This window comes from Podarcis filfolensis, assembly GCF_964270895.1.
Source record: "Podarcis filfolensis genome assembly, chromosome: 14".
Lineage (NCBI taxonomy): Eukaryota > Metazoa > Chordata > Lepidosauria > Squamata > Lacertidae > Podarcis > Podarcis filfolensis.
The window spans coordinates 49,328,216-49,349,561 of NC_139616.1; the positions used below are offsets into that span (position 1 = coordinate 49,328,216).

The 21,346-nt window shown below is 41.6% G+C and overlaps 1 protein-coding gene across 2 annotated transcripts in view; it reads right to left on the reverse strand.

The window, feature by feature from the left end:
* The window catches only part of TTYH3 (tweety family member 3), a 79,171-nt gene that overhangs the window by 43,462 nt on the left and 14,363 nt on the right, over positions 1-21,346 (reverse strand). For both annotated transcript variants that reach the window (XM_083585742.1, XM_083585743.1), the window contains exon 2: positions 1,630-1,799. In XM_083585742.1, the coding sequence (XP_083441868.1) occupies positions 1,630-1,799 (170 nt within the window). The remainder of the gene's footprint in view (positions 1-1,629; positions 1,800-21,346) is intronic.

The following is a 21,346-nucleotide window of genomic DNA, read 5'->3' on the forward strand; positions in this document are numbered from 1 at the left end:
TGTTGGCAAGGTGATGTCCCTGCTTTTTAAGATGCTGTCTAGGTTTGTCATATGCGGGATTAAAAGTCTGCAAATGCAATGCTTGATGGTAGATTGAGGAAAGGGGCTAGAAGTTAACCCAAAATAACATTCAGAATGGGCAAGAGTAAAGGCAAAAGTTAATTGTGCTATTCAAAGCTGAAATGTTTTGCCCTCTCCAGAGACCCTGACTCTCTCATGCACCAAGGTGCTGCAGATCTGTTGGTCACACAGCAATGGGCTGGTTGCCAAGAAAAGTCCGGTAAAAGGGCTAGAAATAGCAATTTTTCTAATTGCTCAAGGTGCCAAGAGATCAGAAATAGCTACAATGACCATTGGCTGAAGTTTTCCCTTTGTAAACTGCTGATCAGTCTTTTGATAAATGCAATTTAAAATGCAGAGAGGCATCAAAATAGCTCTGTGGATGGACAGAGGTCACCCCTGTGTGCTGCAATATAGTTTGAAAGCAAATCTATCTCAAGCTTTCATGCAGAAAGAGCAGAACTTCTGCCCTGTTCACTTTAGAAAAATGCTCCATGAAACATACCTGTCTGTGGGCAAATAAGCTCATTAGTACTCATGCTAACAGAATAACCAATTTGTACCGATCATCATCCCCAATCAAAAGCAGAGAGGTGAGGAGCCCCATTCCCTCTACTGTCTGCCCTGTTCTAAGTCTCAGGTGGTGAACAAACTTGCTTGCTTGCACTTCCAGCCTTTGCCATTCAAACCCAAGCAAATAAACTCTCCAAGGAATCCAGGTGTTGTTGTTTTTTAATTGTGTGAATTCCTTTTTTTAAAATGGGGGTAAGAAGAGTACCTTACTAGCTGTGCTTAGCACAAAACTAGCAAACGTTTTCCACAAAAATCAAGTCGGGAGAAGACTATAAGGATAAGGCATTTGAAGGGTATTTCAGATATTCCTGAAGGTTAGAAAAACAACAAAGATAGAATGCCAGCTTGACACTGCAGAACTACATGTTTGTTTCTATTCTAAGGACAATATGACCTTGAATGGGGGATTACCTCCACATGCTACTCTCAGAGGAAAGCATTACAATCACTCTTGCAGTTTTTAGTATGCTCTGTGCATGCAGATAACTGATAATCAAGTTAGTACTTGGTGGAAACAATTTCCTCCTGCAAATATGGGCCCATTCAGCTGGCCTGCCCCCACTGATGGATCCTGGTGGATTCCTGATTTTCTGGGGGATGTGTTGTAGGATCAGTTTCATTTTACATACTCTGATGATGTGGATTTCTAAGCAATATACAAAGATAGGGTAGGCCTTGCCCAGAGGTTTATGATCTAACAGACACAATGCTAAGCCAACAGTTTCACCACAGATCTACACTGACTTAAGCAGCCCGATGAGCCTGGATCAGGAAGAGACCAAAAGTTTATTTACACTTACTATGGAGCCTGCTAGGGAAGAAAATATTATCTTGAATCATAGACTGGTGAAGGCTATGTTTGAAAAGCTACAACTTTGGGTAGCTGGCTGGGTAAATGTGGCAGCAGTGGCAGAATGAGAAGGCAACTTTATCTCTGCCTTTGTCAGATTAGTTCTGTTTGCCCTTCTGTTAGTCTGGAGGAGGGGGAGGACTTACCTGCAGACCAGAGTTGCAATGATGACACACCAAGCTGTACAGCAGCAATCTGCATTCAGCTGTTCTTCAGTTTTCCGATGGCGACAACATAACCAGAAGGAATAGAAAAGGAGGAAGAGGAGATCCAGAGCAAGGCAGGACAGAGCAACACCACCCAGCAGCAAGAGGGCCTGAGGAAGAGAGAGAAAAAACAGTTAACCGAGAGGCATTTCCATAGCAGGAATATACAAAATCACCTCTGTAGCCCAATTGCTGTGATCTCCACAAGTACTATTGCTCACAAAATCTTGAGAGGCCAGCAAATAAGGAATTCCCTTTTAAAATCCAGATTGAGTCACAGGGGGAGTTTACCTGGACTGTATTTTAAGTGAGGGCTACTTCACATTTACAGCTTATTTCTTTGCATCACTGATTAGCACTGGGGGCATATTTTCGAAGTATGGAGGGCTGAAGGCCACAAACATTGGCTACCACATGAGCTAAGGCTCCTGTCACATGAAAGGGGCTCTTAAACTAAGGTTACCAGATTTTTTTCAAGGAATCCGGGGACACTTTTCAACTTCAATGGATTTTTATGGGGACTGATATGTAAATCTGGGGACTGTCCCTGGGAAATGGGGATGCCTGGTAACCTTATCTTAAACCCACTCCTCCTCAGTATGAATAGATGAGGCTTTTGTAAAGTCCTTCATTAATGTGAAGTTTTAAACTGAAAGCTAAGCCCGCGAGAAAACATTTTTCTTCATACAGTTTATTGCACAAAGTCATAATTTAGGCTGATGGTTAAGTACACTGGTAGCATACAATGTGGCAACAGAATTCACTGTGCAGCCAAATGCGTCTCTAAACCTCCAAATCTGGGAAGAATGCGTGTAAGTTAGACTTCTTTGCTTTTCTCAGATTGCATGCATGTAGACCACTGAAAAAGCATGGTAAGAGGAGTGCCATCATGGTAGAAGATAAAGGGCTACTCTGGGGTCTACATGGGGAGCCTATCCCTCCCAGACTTATCTTTATTAGCTCAATGCCAGAGTGATGCTTTTAAGAAGTTAGAGATCTTTCCCATAACCCTTTTGAATCATCATACTGTTCTTCCCCTCCACCCAAAATACCTCCCTTTTCTCCTCTTTTTCATTTCCCCCTACTTCTAAATTACCATGCCTTCTTTCTAGATTTGCTACAAGGATTATTTAAGACAAGCTGATCAATTGCATCACATCATGAATGGGATAGCTTTGGCTATGTGACATCACTGATGGCAAAACAGAGACAACTGAGAAAACGGGCCATGCTGGAGTAGTTTCTGCAAAGTCCTAACCCCCACACTGCAGCATCTCATTTCCAGGGCAGGAGAAGTGCGAATCACCATTTGCTAAGTGAAATGGCAAGCAATGATTGGCTGCAAGCCAGGGAAGGAGGTAATGCATGAGATTGGGGTTCCTTTAAGGCTTGTTCTGGTAGTACCAAACCACAGTTTGGTATTACATCTATACCAACTCAGTATGAGGAACTCAGATGTCATTCTAGCATGACTTATTCAAATTCATTCATTTTCTGCAATTTAAACACACACACACACACACACACACACACAAATACTTGAACCAATTGCTTTTTGGACACAAATCTGGAGGTTACTGACTGTAAAATGACACTGAATTGCAAGTCCTGGAATGGAGCCCAAGAGATTTGTGCCAACACAATAATCAGTAATGTTAGTAACCTTCACTCCACAGACAAATCTGTCCCAGAAATGTGCAATAGAAGGGATTTTATTTTTAATCAGTTACGTCTCTTTTGCCCTTCCTGTCCTCTTGCAATCCTGATAAAATTAAAGAAAGTATGAATTTTTAACAATAAAAACTCTCCCTTAGCCTTGGAAATGACATTTAAAATACTACAATTAAATGTAAAGTTAGTCCTCAAAACAGGTTGACTGCCACTATACAATTGAAATACCACAAAAACGCCTGCTGAAAAGAAAGCACATACATTTGTGCTTCTCCTTGCTGAGAAACTGAGCAACACCAAAGCTTTCAGCTAAGCAAATACCACTCCTTGCAGAATGACAGGTTGCCTCCTACACTAGATACCACCCATGTGGCAAAAGAGTTGTCCCAGGATTTCAGAATACAACTAGTTTGGAACAACCTTACCTAAGCTGGTGCCCTCTGGATGCTGTTGGATTCCAATTTGTATCAGCCCCAGTTATTATGACCAAGGTGTACTGAGGATCGGATCTGAAGTCCAACATGCAGGCTACCCCTGGCCCACTCAGATCACGAGCAGCACCCCAGTGTCTTCAAGAAGAGGGAGGATTCTCCCATTTGTGGTCCATTTACCTGGTGATCCCAGGGACTAAAGCTGCAACCCCCTGCATGCAAAGCATATACCCTAATGCTGAAGTACAGTTCTGCCTCAAGGAGGAGTAAAAATGATAAATTCTCAAATCAAACCTTTTGTTTGTTGCTCCTGCTTCTCATTTCAATGCAGCACTGGCCAAAGTTATATTTAAAAACAAAACACGCTGAAGTTGTGCTAAGGCATTTATTATAGAACCTGTGGTCTGCAATAATCATTTTGCAGCAAACTCATCTAAACTAGCATGCTACTTCAAGTTCTCTTAACCATGGTTAAGACAGCAGCGTTGAGCTGCAGGACTGTGAAAGATTTGAGAGAATTCCTTCCTTTCACAAAAGAAAAGAAAAGAAAAGAAACAACCCTCGAATGATCCCTACCGCAGAAGTCTGCATGCACATACACACTTAGGAGCTTACTGGAGTTTCCGCTGTATCATGCCAAAGGGTGACATCATCTGCTCCTTGCTCCTTTGCAGCCATTCTCAGAGGTGTATTAAAAGGACCAGGGGATGGTGAAATGTTTTTCGAGTTCTACACGGCACATTTACCCTTTGAAGGCAGTGAAGGGCATTTTATGTTGCCGAAGTGAATGATAATTCTTTGTAAGATGCACATAGGCCAGGCATAGGCAAACTCCAGCCCTCCAGATGTTTGGGACTACAATTTCCATCATCCCCAGCTAACAGGACCAGTGGTCAGGGATGATGGGAACCGTAGTCCTAAACATCTGGAGGGCCGGAGTTTGCCTATGCCTGACATAGGCATTCACAAATATCAGACCTCTCCACAAACCCAGTCAAACACTGAAGAACAATGTAGCATGTGGGCAGGCAACCGCAACCTGGGTAGTCTAGGAGCTGGCGCACTGAACAAGGTGGGGAAACCCAGGTTCAAAACACCACTTGGTCACAAAGCTTGACTGGTGATCTACCCCACAGAATTGCTGCAAAGGTAAAAGGGAGGAAGCATACACACGTGCCCTGAACCCACTGGAGGAAGGGTGGGACAAAAATACTGTTAATTGCTATTATTATTTAACAACTTCCTACATAAAAATGGTGTCAGAATTGGACCGAGAGAGCTTTCCCCATAGTTGAGATGCTGGTATCTTAGCAACCTCCAAGGAGGGGTCACAGGTACCCGATTCTTTCATCACTACCTTAATTTCAAGTATGAACCACTCATGAGTTGTACATAGACTCCTGCAGGGAAGTTGTTCTTTTCCATTTTATCAGTATACTTGCTGAAAGCTTCTCTGCAGAACAATGATTTAGAAAAGGATAATCTCTCCCGCTCTCCAAATGCAGTTTGTACTGACACATCCCCACAGACTAAATCTTTATTAAATGAAGCTTAGCTCAAATTTGGCAGGCTGTCAACTGAGCATGCTCACTGAAAAGACAGATTTCCTCACAGAAGCTGCTGCAAGTCCAACAAAATGGATGCTTCAGTTGTTTTGCATTAACTGTGTCTAAGGCTGCTAACCTGTAAGGTAGGAAATGCAGAGTTCAGCAACAGCTTGTTTACATCACTCTTTGAAGCAGTAAAGCCTCAAATAGATGAACAAGAACCATAAAGATTACCTTATCAGCCTCAAAAGAAATTACTCTCAAGCAGATAGAAAACAGAAGGTGTCCCAATGGCATGTTTACATAACATGGGGTGGAAAAACAACATACATCTCTGCTATCAGAATTTGCAATCAATGGGATTGGATTGTGGTGTATCACAGCCATCTATGCATCACGAAGCATTATACTGCACAGTGTAAGGAAATATCTGGCACATCTCCGGATTCAGGGGGGTGGCGGGGGGGAAGAGAAATATTCCACTACCGAAAAGCTTTGAAAATTGCCTCTGCACCAAGTATCACTGATTCTGGGATAGAACTGGGAACCTTGAGCCTAAGTCTTAGTCTAGTGAGGTAACTAGGGAAAGGCATGGGGGAGGGAGAGGTATCCCTTTTCTTTTCATGTATCTCATATGTCCCTGCAAAATACGAGTTTTAACTGTACCAGGAAACAAATAAAACAGGCCTCATTTTCTTTTTTTCCAGTGGATGCCTTCAATCTCCAACAACTCAGTTGTCCTCAACATTCTTTTGGCCCTTGAAGTCACTGATCATAAGTCCTTGCTAGGCTACACAATTCTCTTTTAATTTATAAATTAATATACTTCTGCAGACCTGTGTCCTCAAGTACATAGTAACTCAGCTGAAGCAAATTTTTGTGCTTTCATTTGAAATCCATCTGTTAAAGCTGAAATGAAATTGTCACAGATATTCATTTTAGTGTTTTTTTAACTTTTCTAATAAAAATGTCAGAAGTACTGTAGTTAAGAGTTGTAAGGGTCTTCAAGTTAGTGGCGTGCAGACGTTTCTAGCTGGTATTTGTTCCCAAGTAAATGAACCAATACTGCAATAGAATAATGAACTGATACTAGTACATTAAGTCAATATATACATTCACGCACCAGACTCAAACGAATCTTCATCAGTGGCATCCACTGTACTGAAAATAATCACAGGATAATTCACTGACATGCTAGCCTGCATTTCTTCCTGCTATATCCAACTAAAGCATCAAATATAACTGGCCATTTTCTTCATGGCAACCAAATTCAGTTGGAGCAGGTATGATTGGTGTGTTGCACATTGTTCATGTGAATAAAGTGCATTCAATGTTGAGGATAGATTCTTGTTTCTGTTGCCTCATATTATTTCTTTTGACTCAAAGTCCTAAACTTGGCAACTCTTGCCTTCAGCAAGATGTTCTTTTTCTGTCTTTCCTTGTAGCCTAGATGTCACTACAATGAATACTTCGACCCATAATGAGGTCTCTCACCTTTAGAAAGAGCAACCAACAATGACCCCAGCAAGGGAGATAACTCCATCCATGTCCCCAGTTCCCACCTGTGGACACAGTATTCAGATTCTTAGCTCAATTACTGCCAAAGGCTTTATTCTAAACAACACTACAATAACCAAACATGATCAGGTTGCAGGTTACATGGTTCTGAAGTTTACAGCACAGTTCTAAGGTACATGGCTAGGCATAAGTTAAGACGCTGTCCCACCACTTGATGTGGTCCCTGAGCTTTGTTTAAATGCCTTAAACAAAGCAAGTAAATAAACGTGTGTGCCCGCACACACACAAATATTGACCAACTGGTTAATATTTCAATCAACTCTAACCACTTCCAGCATTTAGATATGAGTGAAGGTCAACAAAACATAGGCTTGAGTGACATGTTCCCATTTTAAAGCCTGTTTTTGTTACTACTTATTTATGGAAAGATTTAAAAAAAAAATTCATTAACATCATGAGTGCATAGATGTGAACTGAGGTTCTTCAAAATACAGAGAACCTTTTAAGATAGCTGCTGCCGCTCCGATCAGATGAACAGCTGGCATTACTAAAATGCCAGGGGTGGGAATGCATTATCTAAATAGCCACTTGTTTTTCCAACGCCCACAGGGCACAACGATATGAAATTACTGGAAATTTATGTTAAAAATAAATTGCTGGGGAAATCGAAAAGGAAACAATCCGATATATGGGGGGGCGGGGGCGGGATGCTATGTGAGAACTAGAAGAACATGTCAGTGGAAAGCTATCAAGCAAGAATCTATTTCCTGTTAAACGTGAAAACAACAGATGATCCTCAGGGTCCCTTCCAACTCTACAACCCTTATGATTTTATGTCAGGAGAGGGAGAATTCAATTTGGGGAGAAGCAGCTATGTTAGACTTGCAAGGACAGTGAAGCAAACAGGGATCTGAATCTAGGTTGCCCAGCTCCAAGCGCAGCAGAACCACACTGGTTTTCACATCAGCAGATGCTGCCTCTTAAAAGATCTAATGTGCTTTTTATAAACAGTGAGATGAGCTAATCTGCTGGAATATTACCAGGAGCAGCTGAAATAAGTGGCTTGAATATTTTAAACGCTCAAAGAAGAATTAAAAACAGAAGAAAGCAGTAGATTAAAAAAAAAAAAAACAGCTCAAAGGGATGCTCCAGTCTACAACCTGATGTTGTGTCACATCTAATGTCCTCAGGCTACCCTAACCGCTACAATTGATTTGGGTGGTGGAAATCTCTCTCTTTAATGTCCATGTTTTCCAAACAGGCTTTAGTACTCAGTCAACCTGGGAGCTCCCTCTTTGTATCACCAACTGCACTGACTGTTGCAAGGACTGTAACATGCCCTTAGCGACACAGAGACAAAATATTCAGTTGTATTGCGACAAATTCCAGAAGAAGCAGCCATGTTAGTCTGTGGCAACAATACAGCCTCTGAAGTGCTGCAGTGCTTTAGAAGCTAATTGGTTTGCTGTAGCTTGAGTGTTTAGCAAGCAACAGCCTACTCGTCATTTTAACCAAGCCACAAGCACAAGAAGAATCCCATTTGAGTGTTCTGAAGATGGATTGGTTTGCTAGATTGAAAAGAATTTTAAAGAGGAAGTATTCATGTGTAACCACTGGAAAATGACATATGAAAATGATTGTGTGGGGGACAACTGCCAAATAAGAGGGTCGTTTCATATATTAGCTGCTTTCGACTAGAACCTATTCTTTTGGCAGGGCTCATTTCAGAAATCAAGAGACTCCATTACGAGGATGGATTGGGACCCACAACTGGGCTAAGCCCCAAGCTAAGATCAGCAGCCCTAGCACAACCCATTTTCCTTTTCAGAAGAGAAAAAAAATGCAGACTAATACAGGAAGAAACTCAGAAGTGGGTGCTGTGTTGCAGGTTGGATATACTGGAATACGGAGAACACACACAACAGAGAAATGAATTTAGTCTGAAAACTATTGTAATTACGAGTCTAATTGCTAGAGGAAAAACTATTATTCATTCATTCAATTCTTTACCTGCCACTCACCATCAGGTCCCAGGGAGTCACAACCATTTAAAATTCAACATTAAAAACAGATTAAACAAATTACAGTGGCAGGAATAGGGTGGGTCTCAGGTGTCCAAGACCAGGGTAAAGAGGTGTGCCTTCAGCAAACATTGGAAACTATAATGAAGGTGCCAGACACACCTCTGTGGGGAGGGAATTCCCAAATGATTTTGATATTTTGGGATACTCAACTGGGAATGGGAATACTCCCTTAAGTGGATTCATCAACCTCCACCAAGGCTAATCGGTATAATGACAAACAAAAGTTTTCAGCGTTGGAGGGGATGGGGCATAAAGAGTTCTTTATAAACATGCCTTGGGAGTGCCCTAAGATTCTTTATAATGGGAGATGATTTTCAGAGAAATTAATGCTGCCACCGACCGAACTTAATACGCACTCCTGCAACTGGCACTTCAAAACATTTAGAAGGGTGAAAATTAAGATTTAATACATGAAATGTTGATTTCCATTGCTGCAAGCAGCATGAATTGAAGTTGCAAAAAGCTGGAAGACAGCTGACAATCATTTCAGTTGTAGATCCACAGGAATATGGCTACAGTGGAAAAATTAACCTTAAGTATAAGACTTTGTAAACTGCTTTCAGGTTGCTGTTTTTAATAATCAATTGGTATATAAATAATGGAGCCCAAACATAAACAGAACCTACACATATCTAATGCTTTCTTGAAACTCTGGGGCCATAGCTAAAGTATGTTTTGTCATACTTCTTTCTTTTTCAAATGATGTTGTAACTAGGTGTACATCCATTTTTGGGTGCATGTGGAAGAGATCTATTGGTTACCTAGTTAATTGCCTTGTCATTTTGGTAATCAATAAAATATAGGTTTTTTTTATTAAAAAAAACTGCAAGCAGCCCCAGCCAGGGCGGTCAATAGTAAAGGATGATGGGAGTTGTGGTGTATCTAGAGGGCCACAGCTTCTTCAGTTCTGTACTATATGCAAACTGAAGCTGAAAGCTGAATGCACTGAATTTTAAAATAAACTATTTCAAATTAAGAGCATATCCCTAACGAGATCAAAAGCCAAGTTCCTTCAAGCATTCGCCTCAAAAGCAATGACTGCATATATTGCTGTCTCTTTCCATAAATATCCCCTTTTCTAGCTGTTCCCTCGGCATTTCTTAAAAAGAAACATTTGCTTAATGCTGTGTATGTGTGCATCCTTTGAATTTAATAGGGTGCATATGGATTCTTTACATGTGGAGTTGTGTGTCCATATACAAAGAGAGAGAAAATTGTTCCTGAAAGCAGCCTGGTTGCTGTTGCTGTTTTACTGGTGTCCTTGATTCCAAGTTCATTTCTACCACCATGAACACCAAATACTATTCATCTTCCTTCAACATTAAAGGAACTAACATTCAAATTAAAATCGACAACATACAGGAAACAGATAAAAACCACCCAAGACCTACAACAATTATAGCTGAAGACTGCATTTCTGAATCATAGAGTTGGAAGAGACCACAAGGGCCATCGAGTCCAACCACCTGCCAAGCAGGAAACACCATCAGAGCACTCCTGACATATGGTTGTCAAGCCTCTGCTTAAAGACCTCCAAAGAAGGAGACTCCACCACACTCCTTGGCAGCAAATTCCACTGTCAAACAGCTCTTACTGTCAGGAAGTTCTTCCTAATGTTTAGGTGGAATCTTCTTTCTTGTAGTTTGGATCCATTGCTCCGTGTCCGCTTCTCTGGAGCAGCAGAAAACAACCTTTCTCCCTCCTCTATGTGACATCCTTTTATATATTTGAAAATGGCTATCATATCACCCCTTAACCTCCTCTTCTCCAGGCTAAACATGCCCAGCTCCCTTAGCTGTTCCTCATAAGGCATCGTTTCCAGGCCTTTGACCATTTTGGTTGTCCTCCTCTGGACATGTTCCAGTTTGTCAGTGTCCTTCTTGAACTGTGGTGCCCAATCACTGAGACTCAAACCACTTTCCTCAGTACTGCAGGACCTGACAGGGGCAGCCACTCAGCTAAGAGACCTTGTTCAGAAACCTTTTTAAATATTTTCAAAAAAGAAATTACCAGTAACTTCTAGCTTGCTTTAAGGGATTGTGCGCATTGTCGTGTTTTTCAAGCTGACAATACGAAGTCTAGGTGGCTTGCTGTAATCAAAATGGAAGTAAACATTTTACCGTGAAGAATATTCTGAAAATGGTAACAATGCATAGGTGGTCCCATCTAAGATACAGGGACTTGGAAGGATACTGTTATGTGGCTCTTGAAGGGATGTGGGATTTTTTTATCCAGGTTATTATTTGCCACAGACAATATCTATGTTGCATGGGCCACTAGAAAGAATAGTCTGAGTTAAACAACTGCAGCATTCTTTGAATGATAAAGAAGCAAAACTCTGAAGCCACAGTATGTGTGATGGTCCCTAGTTCTATCCTTGGCATCTCTGGGTAGGAATGGCAAAGACTCCTGTCTGAAACAGTACAGGGCCCATATAGCAGACAATACTGAGCTGGATGGAGAAATAATCTGACCTGATTCCTTGATTATTTATCCTGGGAACACATTAACACCCGGGGAACATCGGAACAACTGCAACAGCTAGCAGCTTTTTGAAAAGCGAAACTTGTTTTATTTCTAAGAATAACCACCAGCACATGAATCATTTTCCACATTTAAAGAATGGCAAAGCTGCTTCCTATACTATTTGGAAACTATGTGGAAAAACAGCTGCACCCAAAATTGGCTTTCCACAACAAAGAGTCCGACAGTTCATATATTTAAATCCCACCTTTCAAACCAAACAGGAAGCTTAAAGCAGATAACAATCTAAAACCTATAAGTTAAGGGGAATCTAAGTTGACTGGTTAATGTGCATAACAACTGGCCATTGTGCACATTCACCAGGTTTCATGGTGAATATGCACATAATCCTTCCATGAAGAGAGAACTGTACCCCAGTCAATATACATAATCTCCCACAGACCTCGGTAACTGTGCATATATCAGCTGAATATCATATATTCTCTTATCATTATGCATAATCCCCAACAGGCTCTGAGAAATGCATGTATCTCAACTGCAATTTGTACATCCACCAGGTAATATGCACATTCTCCTATTAGTATGCAGTCTCAGCTGTTTCTGCTGTAAGTTGAGCAGCTCAATTCTGATGGAAATTCCTCCATTGAGTTTTACAGAATCACAGAACTGTAGGGACCTCAAGGGTCATCTAGTTCAACCCCCTGCAATGTAGGAATCTCAACTAAAGCACCCATGACAGATGACCATCCACCCTCTGCTTAAAAACCTCCAAGGAAGAATCTACCACCTTCCAAAGAGGTCTGTTCTACTGTCAAACAAGTTCTTCCTAACGTTCAGTCACAATCTCCTTTCTTGTAACTTGAAACCATTGGTTCAGGTCCTAACCAATCCTTATAGAGGCAAAACTAGTTTGCTAGACAGCTATTTAAATGCTGTGAAATGGCAAAAACTCGCTTTAACTTCAAGGAAATCACTGGATTTTTTTTAAAAAAAACACAACAAACAACCACTTCCATGTACAATACTATTGGACCAACGTGAACTGGAGCTTCCCAAAACAGGCAAATCAGACATCTTCACTCAAGACTAGCAGAACAATATATGGAGACCTGAGATATAAAGTTCTGGATCTGTGAAGTGAGAAATCCACTTGAAGATGCCAACGCTTTTATTTTGAGGTACAGACTATTTTAGAAGAGGTGAGCACTTGGGGCAAAAGCTTAGCTCCATTCCTCCAAGAGGAAAAGGGTGTCAACAAAAACTGTTTATGCTTCAATCTTGTAAGACAAGTCATCTTAGATTTATTCTCTATTACCACACTTGCAAGTGGCTGATGAATTTCACAGTTGCACAGCAACATGAAAACCTAATGAGGCGAGAGGTTGACTGTCAGAGAAAGCTCAGTGCTCCATCCCTCCTCCACCCAAGGTCTGTCAGTGGAGAAAAACAGGCACTGAAATGGCTTCAAACACACTGACTAGAACTTTGCACATGGTGTTCTTTTTCTTTCTAAATGGTCGGGGAATACCAGCAAATACAAAGGGGGGTGGGGTAAGCAGTAAGGTAGTTTCACCTTGATTTTATCTAGTCCGTCTCTCCTTGTTGAGTAGAAAGCTGAAGGGCCTCAGATGATGATTGCAGGGTCCAGGTTGGTTCATATGGGGAGAGGCAGTCCTGGAGGTATTGTGGTCCTGAGCCATTTTAGGCTTTATAGGTCAAAACCAGCACTTTGAAGTGGGCCTGGAAACTAATCTGCAGCCAGTGCAGTTGAGCCACAATCAAATGCTCAAACCAACTTGTCTGAGTGAGCAACCTGGCCACCAAATTCAGCACCGTCTGAAGTTCTCAATCTGCTTTCAGAGGCAGCCCTACATATAATAAATTGCAATAACCTAACCAAGAGATCAGCAGAGCATAGACGACAGAAGTTAGGTTATCCTTGTCCAGATAAGGGTACAGCTGGGCCACCAGCTAATGCTGATGGAAGGCACTTGGTGCCACTGAGGCCACCTGAGCCTCAAGCAACAGCAAAAAGATACAGAAGTACCCCCAAGCTACGTACCTGCTCTTTCAGAGCAAATAGAACCCCATCAAGAACAGGCAACTTCCCATCCTTCTAGTCTAGGCAATGATCCACTAGCAGTGCTTCAGTCATATCTGGATTGAGCTACAGCTTGTTGGCTCTCATCCATACTCCAGACCTCTGGATAACTCCATTCAGTGGTTTCATTTAGAACAAAGAAAGTTGCACCTGCCAAAATTCCTGCTTCTGCACAGCTAGGGGCCCTGTCCTTTGTACTTGGTCACTCCAAACACAGAAAACAACAGATACGTGCTGTAAAAAGTGGATCCTGTGCTGCCAATTGGAGTTGAAAGGGGCCAGAAAAGCTGAAGGTTAGTAAATACTCTTAAACATTCAGACAGAGCCAATATTCATAAGTGCAAGCAAATAGAATGGTATTCTTGGGCATATTTATTTAGTAAAATGGGAGTCCTGTAGCACCTTAGAGACCTGTGAAGTTATTGTGGCTTAAGCTTTCAGAGTACCCCAACAGTGTCTGTACCTAAACATGATTATCAGTGGAGAAGGGGAGTGGAGCCAAAAGGCCAAGCAATGCAATTGATAGTAGTAACCACACACAGTAGAGCCAAAGGGTGTTTTAAAGGCCATCTAGTCCAACCCCATGCTTTATGTAGGAAATTCAACATTGAGCATCCCCCAATAGGTGGCTGTCTTGCCCTACATTCTGTCCAGTTTGCGCAACAAACCCAGGGCACACAAAGCACAACCAGCCATTGATTAGACCGTAGAGCTGTGCCTGAGCAGCTGCACAGATATCAAGATATAGGCACAGATCAGCCTTTTCCCTTACATAGACAGAAAAAAGATTATGGTTGATGGAAAGGCAAGGTCAGGCAAGTGTCGTAAGATTACACCACAAACATATGCTTCTTTCTCAATGTTACATTGCTATCCAGTAGTGAAATGTGGTTCAGCTGCACTATGGAGTAGAAGAAAATATTGCTGGTATTCAGCATTTGCTACTAAGCCTACAGCTGAGATTACAATTGACAGGGAATTCTGCCCCACCCCACCCCCAGCACATGCAAGCATGTGGGGGATGAGAAGAAAGCGCTGCGTTTTAACAACTACTTCTTTTAATTAACAAGCAGCACATGCTGCAAAGGTTCATTAAAGTCTTTCCACAATCACCCCTTTGCACTACCACCTGCTCCTGACCCCAACAAATAAGCAAGGGGAGGAAGCAGTCTTTCTGCCACCATTTTTCAGATTCATATAGAAACAAGTGACATATTGTACCCAAGTCATATAGGGTGTTTAAAGTCAAAATTAGCACTTTGAATTGTGCCGCGAAACCATTTGGCAACCTAGGCTAAAATTCTCCCTTTAATCCAGTCTCTAGTTCTGTATGTCAGCCCCTTCCTTCCGGATCCTTGATAATGCTGATCATGTATGAGAATCTAGCATTTTTTAGGCCCTCCAAAAGGTGCAATGCAATCCACTACCTCCCCTAAAATGACAGTCTTAGCGGAGGTAAGTAATTTTCTAGCTGTCAGACAATTGTATTGTATTGTATCAATGAAACTAAGCACAATTTGCAATGGTGGGGAGAATGCCTAGACAGCACCGAAAAGAATATAACAAAAAAAAAATAGATCAAGACTGGATCTCAGACTCTCTTAGGACAGTTATATAAAAAAAAGAAGAGATTTGTAAGCACAATATTATAGAAAGAAAGTGCTGTAAACACACAGAACATGATCCACACATATATTTAATTATGCCATAATCATCACAATTATAACAAATAAAGGCTTGACATATCTCGCTTTGCATGTCATGAATCTATCTCATATTAGTTTCACCTTTTAAGTTGAATTACCAAAATAAATGAACTTTTTCACGATATTCTAATTTTTTGAGTTTCACCTGTATGTTAGAAAAATGGGCTTGGTTCATAACTTATCAAATGCTACACCAAGTACAAACTGTGTTGTTTTATATGATGAGTCCTTATATTTTGACAAAAGAGAAGGTAAATACAGTAGCAGTCTGCCCCTGCCTAGGACAATCTCTCTCGATCAACACACACCAGGCACAATCTGAACTGGATTTGCCTCATGCAGGAAAAGGCAGTATGCAAGGTGCCAGAAGCATCTGAAACCCCACCTCCAATCTGGAAGGTATTTTTAGGAATGCAGCTCATGCCTCCCAAGATATTTCATGCTGCCACCACTAGAATAATTAGCAGCTTGACGCAGGTGCAAGGTAATCTGCTGTTTTGACAGAGCAATACTTCCTATGATAACATGTCAACAGCTCTTCAAAGAAGTGCAAGACCTACTCAGAACCATACCCTGAGGCAGTACCATTCGTGTTCACCCAATAATTGTCATTTGCTAAGCTTTTAAAAGTTTATTTAATTTCTTGTATTTCATAGATATTTAACAGATTTTCAAACCACCTTTCAAGATACATTATCCTTCCAAAGTGGTTTTTATTCTACTGTTTATCTGCTACACTGAGAACCAGTTTTGGTGTTAAAAGTTAAAGTTAAAGTATAAATACTGTTCCCTGGCAGATTTTTAACTAGCCTAACTTTTTAGGACAATGAATTAGGTTTTTTCTCACAAGTGATTTGTTTAAGCTTGTATATAGTTTAACTATGGTTGCTTTGTCTCTGTATAAAAGTGATCACAGTGAATGTGCAGAGCTAGCCTAAGGGCTTGTCTACCCAATACATCAGTTTTTAAACTGTACATAATACAAACTAGTTCAATTACAAGTACAAAGTCAGCTTGATCAATGTTAGAAACAGATATGAAAGCTAAGAGCTAAATGACACCTTAAACCTAGGTTATGGGAGCCACAATGGAATGTCTAGGCGCGCTTTACTTATAACAAGAATACAAAGCTGAAAATGAATGAACTGCACCTAAAATCTTATATTCATTTTTCACATGGTCTAGTCCTCATCTGAAGACTGAAAAAAAGCCATGCTCCCCTGCCCACCCCCCTAATATTTCTATGAGGGTCCCTTCTCCAGTCCTCAGAAAGTGACTGGAAGTGGGGAAGGAGGAAAAAAAGTCCTCCTTTCATTCCAGAAGTGGCAGTTTTAATCTGAAATCTTAGGCGCAGTACTGCACCCAGAGCTCAGAAACTGCTCGCATTAATTAAATTCCCTGCTGCAAAACGTGCCTAGAAGAATGGGAGTTTTGAACACAGAGCTTGATCAATCTTTCTTGCTTTCGGAGTAGCTTTTCTCCATTTCAACAAAGTAGTTAAATAAAACATTAACACATTGAGTTCAACAAGTGCCAAATTTGTGTGCAGTACTAACCAAAAAGGGGGCGCAGGTGGCGCTGTGGGTTAAACCACAGAGCTTAGGACTTGCCAATCAGAAGGTTGACGGTTTGAATCCCCGCAACGGGGTGAGCTCCCGTTGCTCTGTCCCAGCTCCTGCCAACCTAGCAGTTCGAAAGCACGTCAAAGTACAAGTAGATAAATAGGTACCACTCCAGCAGGAAGGTAAACAGCATTTCAGTGCGCTGCTCTGGTTCTCCAGAAGCGGCTTAGTCATGCTGGCCACATGACCCGGAAGCTGTATGCCGGTTCCCTCGGGCAATAAAGCGAGATGAGCGCCGCAACCCCATAGTTGGTCACGACTGGACCTAATGGTCAGGGGTCCCTTTACCTTTACTAAACAAAAAGGAAAGTCTCTGAGATGAAAGTAGTGTGAGTTGTATTTGCACACTGATTTCAGGAAGAGCGCCATTAATATGTGACAGTTATGTAATTACTAAATAGTTGCATGTAAGAACTGGTGGTGATGTTTTTTGTCTTAAATGAAGGAAGCTGTTGGCATGGCACATACATGTGTTTACCTCTCCATTATTTATTTATTTTGACCCACAGTATCCCCAGCAATTTGGGAAAGACGTGAACCTTGGAAATTATATCTTATCTACTAGATCAGAGTTCATTTTCCTAATGTGATGGGAAATATGCTAAGGGCTTACAAAGCAACATTTTGCTTCAGGCAGTGGCGTAGCGTGGGGGGTGCAGGGGGGGCCGGCCGCACCGGGCGCAACATCTGGGGGTTAGGGTTAGGGGGCGCAAATCCACGGGTTAGGGGGCGCAAATTACTTGCCTTGCCCCGGGTGCTGACAACCCACGCTACGCCACTGGCTTCAGGTTGCATCAGCTACAGTTTCCCCCTTAAACATAAAAATGATTTCTATATTACAAGCGAAGCATGTTTGGAATCTCTCTCTTTTTCACTCTAGAGTCCTAAAGGATGAAATAAACCAATAAGAATAGATCATATATTTAACACTCTATATAAATTCCCTTCAAGCTTCTCTTTAAGAATGTGGATTTCTACTGTAACACCTCAGAAGTGTCATCTCCTGTTGCAAATGCAATTAGCAGGAACTTAAATTTACATCCAAACTACCCTGTTTGCTTGCCAACGCATTTCATGCAAACCCTACTTCCTATCCTGCAAAATGCATTAAAAATTATCAAAATAGCCAATTTATTACATGTATATCCCACTTTTCTTCTAAGCAGTTTAAGGTGGCATAGAAAGTTCTCTTCCTCCCCATTTTATCCTCACAATAATTTTATGGGGTAGTTGTCAGAAGGAAACAATATCTTATGAGCAATTTTAAGATGCCATGCTAGGATAAACTAGTAACTGGCTCATTTGTTAAGGTTTAAAAAGAAAATCTGACATTTTGACACAAAAAAAAGGCCTTGTTCTTTGGAGGGTACATGTATAGTTCTCATACAGCAATGGCCTATATCTGCTGTAACTCACAAGAAGCAAAGTTCTTTCCTGAACTTTCCTGAAGCAAAGTTCTTAACCTGAACCACTATTTCTGGCTTAGTGGAGTGTGTAACCTGAAGCGTATGTAACCTGAAGCGTATGTAACCTGAAGCGTATGTAACCCGAGGTACCACTGTATCCAGATATGTAATGAGTCAGATCAACTCTGCCCAACTTGCACCCAGGTCTCAGTAATACAGGCCAGATGGGCTACCTCATTTCCAATGAAGCCATGGATGAGTGAAGTATCAAGGTAAAACAGAGCAATGGAGAGGGCAGAATAAAAGTTGAAACCGTGCAGTATGCATCTGATCATAGCCTTAAGACCTCCTTCCCCTATCCATCTTAAGACTATGACCAAATGCAGACCCCCTTGGCTTCAGCATCACCCATCAATCCTGCCCACTGCAACTCTGCTCTGTTCACTGTCTAGTTCAGTGTTTCTCAACCTTGGGTCCCCAGTTGTTGTTGAACTACAACTCCCATCATCCCTGAGCTCTGGCCTTGCTAGCTAGAGATGATGGGAGTTGTAGGCCAAAAACATCTGGGGACCCAATGTTGAGAAAGACTGATCTAGTACATCCTTTCTCAACCTTGGGTCTCCAGATGTTGTTGGACTATAACTTCCATCATCCCTGACCACTGATCCACTAGCTAGGGATGACAGGAGTTATAATGCAGCAACATCTGGACACCTAAGGTTGAAAAAGCCTGAAAAAGTTATGGAGGAACTCAAAAGCTTGCACATTATTTGTGATGTTGGGGCTGCCCTCATATGAATATTGGATTTTTATCACAACAGAATTCCTGTAGTTGATTGATGCATTTTATCTACAAAGTAAGGGTGCATATTTAAGTTTTCTCAACATTTAAGGCATAATTGGTTTATGTGACCCTGCAAAGACACTGCTGCCCAAGAGTATAAATACCTCCTTGCTAGATCAGACCTAAGTAGCATTCTTTGCAACAATTCTAGCAGTCAGGAAATAGGTGATGCACCAGAATAGGGTAGCGGTCCATTTGTGAATAATAGTATCTTCTGCCCACTCATGTAAGCTATAATTAGGTAAAGTGATGTCAAAGACCATGCTAGGAGTACATGCTGAGAAGCAAGAAAGAAAAGAACATTACTTTTATTTCCCTGCAACAGCAGAAGGTAGACAATACCTAGATTTTCCCTGGCATTTAATGGGGTATTTTAAGATAATGAAAGCAGAAACCAGCTCTCTAAAAGGCTTTTCTAAAGATCTCTACACAATGTCACTCCCCACTCCACCTTCTGATTAGAGAATAAGCAGAGAACTAGCATCTCAGAACCTTGGCTGTGGTACGTTACCTATCCCCAAGCCAGCTTTTAAAAAGGAAAGGAAAGGGATTTTAACTGTTGCTCCAGCAAAAGTTCTTTTGTTGAAAAATGCCACACAGGTGTACTATACAATAGAAGTCAGAGAGAGACAGAAAGCACACACACCACACAGACCTTTGGTTTTATATTCCATTTTATTAAGACCTTGAAAGTCATCCTGTTCCATTACACATAGGCTTCCTGAAAAACGGTCCCATATTTCCTCATTACTTCATGTTCTTCATACTGTACATTCAGTCCAACTCTGAAGACAACCCAAAATATGGTGAACAGCTTTTCATTCAAGTTATGTCCCTTCCAGTCAGATATCAGAATGCTCACAGTTGTTGCTCTGGGATGAAAATAGTGTACATCTGCAGTTTTACATATACCAGAGACCTGGAATTCCAATAATCTTTCTTTTTTCAGATTAAGTTTTTTACCTCTTGCAGCTGAAGAAGAATTTAAACACACGTTGACTAAAACAATCAAATTATCAGGCACCAAACAATGTTGTACTGAACTTTGCAAGGATCTAAATTCTAGCCAGGGGACGCGGGTGGCCCTGTGGGTAAAACCTCAGCGCCTAGGACTTGCCGATCACATGGTCGGCGGTTCGAATCCCCGCGGTGGGGTGCGCTCCCGTTGCTCAGTCCCAGCGCCTGCCAACCTAGCAGTTCGAAAGACCCCCCGGGTGCAAGTAGATAAATAGGGACCGCTTACTAGTGGGAAGGTAAACGTCGTTTCCGTGTGCTGCGCTGGCTCGTCAGATGCAGCTTGTCACGCTGGCCACGTGACCCGGAAGTGTCTCCGGACAGCGCTGGCCCCCGGCCTCTTAAGTGAGATGGGCGCACAACCCTAGAGTCGGACACGACTGGCCCGTATGGGCAGGGGTACCTTTACCTTTACCTAAATTCTAGCCAGGAACGAATGAAAATCAAGAAGAGTTCTAGATGCTCAACACAGCTTCCAACTCAGAACAGTAATCCTACTTGTTGCCACAAGTGAAACCAGTAAGACAGGACTGTGGACTGTCAAGGTGGACTGGGAAATCACATCCAGCTCTATTATTCAAAGTAAAAGAGGAAATATAGTGGGACACATGCAAATCATCACCACCCCTCCAACCATGATTATTAAGCCAAGAACCATTCTTGACTTCAAATTATGGTTTGTTTGAAGTGAAATAAATCACATCCCCCAGTTGACGTTACACTAAGTCAAGGATTGTAGCTTGTTGCTCCTGATCACTATTCTGATGGAATAATTTTCAGAAGTACTTATCAGATGGTTTAGCGAGTTAATTCCATTGGATAGGCATTGAACCAAAGAGTTTTACACTAGACTTTGATTTAACAGTTGCTGATCGCTTTCTCACTCACTTCATTATTTAAAGGAATGATAGAAGGCTTCAGAAACAAGTCCACCCATTCTCCATCATATTATAATGCAACATGACATTAAGGTTCTGCCCCTCCATCAAGTGACAGGTGGATTGAACCTGGTAGGGAAATGCCACTTCAAGTCAGGCAGCTGAATACAAAGGCTTTTGGATGAAGTCATTAAAAATGCCTTTGAATACACAGCAGCTAGATAAAAGTCTGCAAAGTGCTTACTCTGTACATTTGCATTCACTATCTGGCTCCGCACTCCCACCCTACTCTGCAAATTCTAACAATTATAGTTCAGTTTGAGTCTCCCAGAGACCAGGGAAAAAACTGAA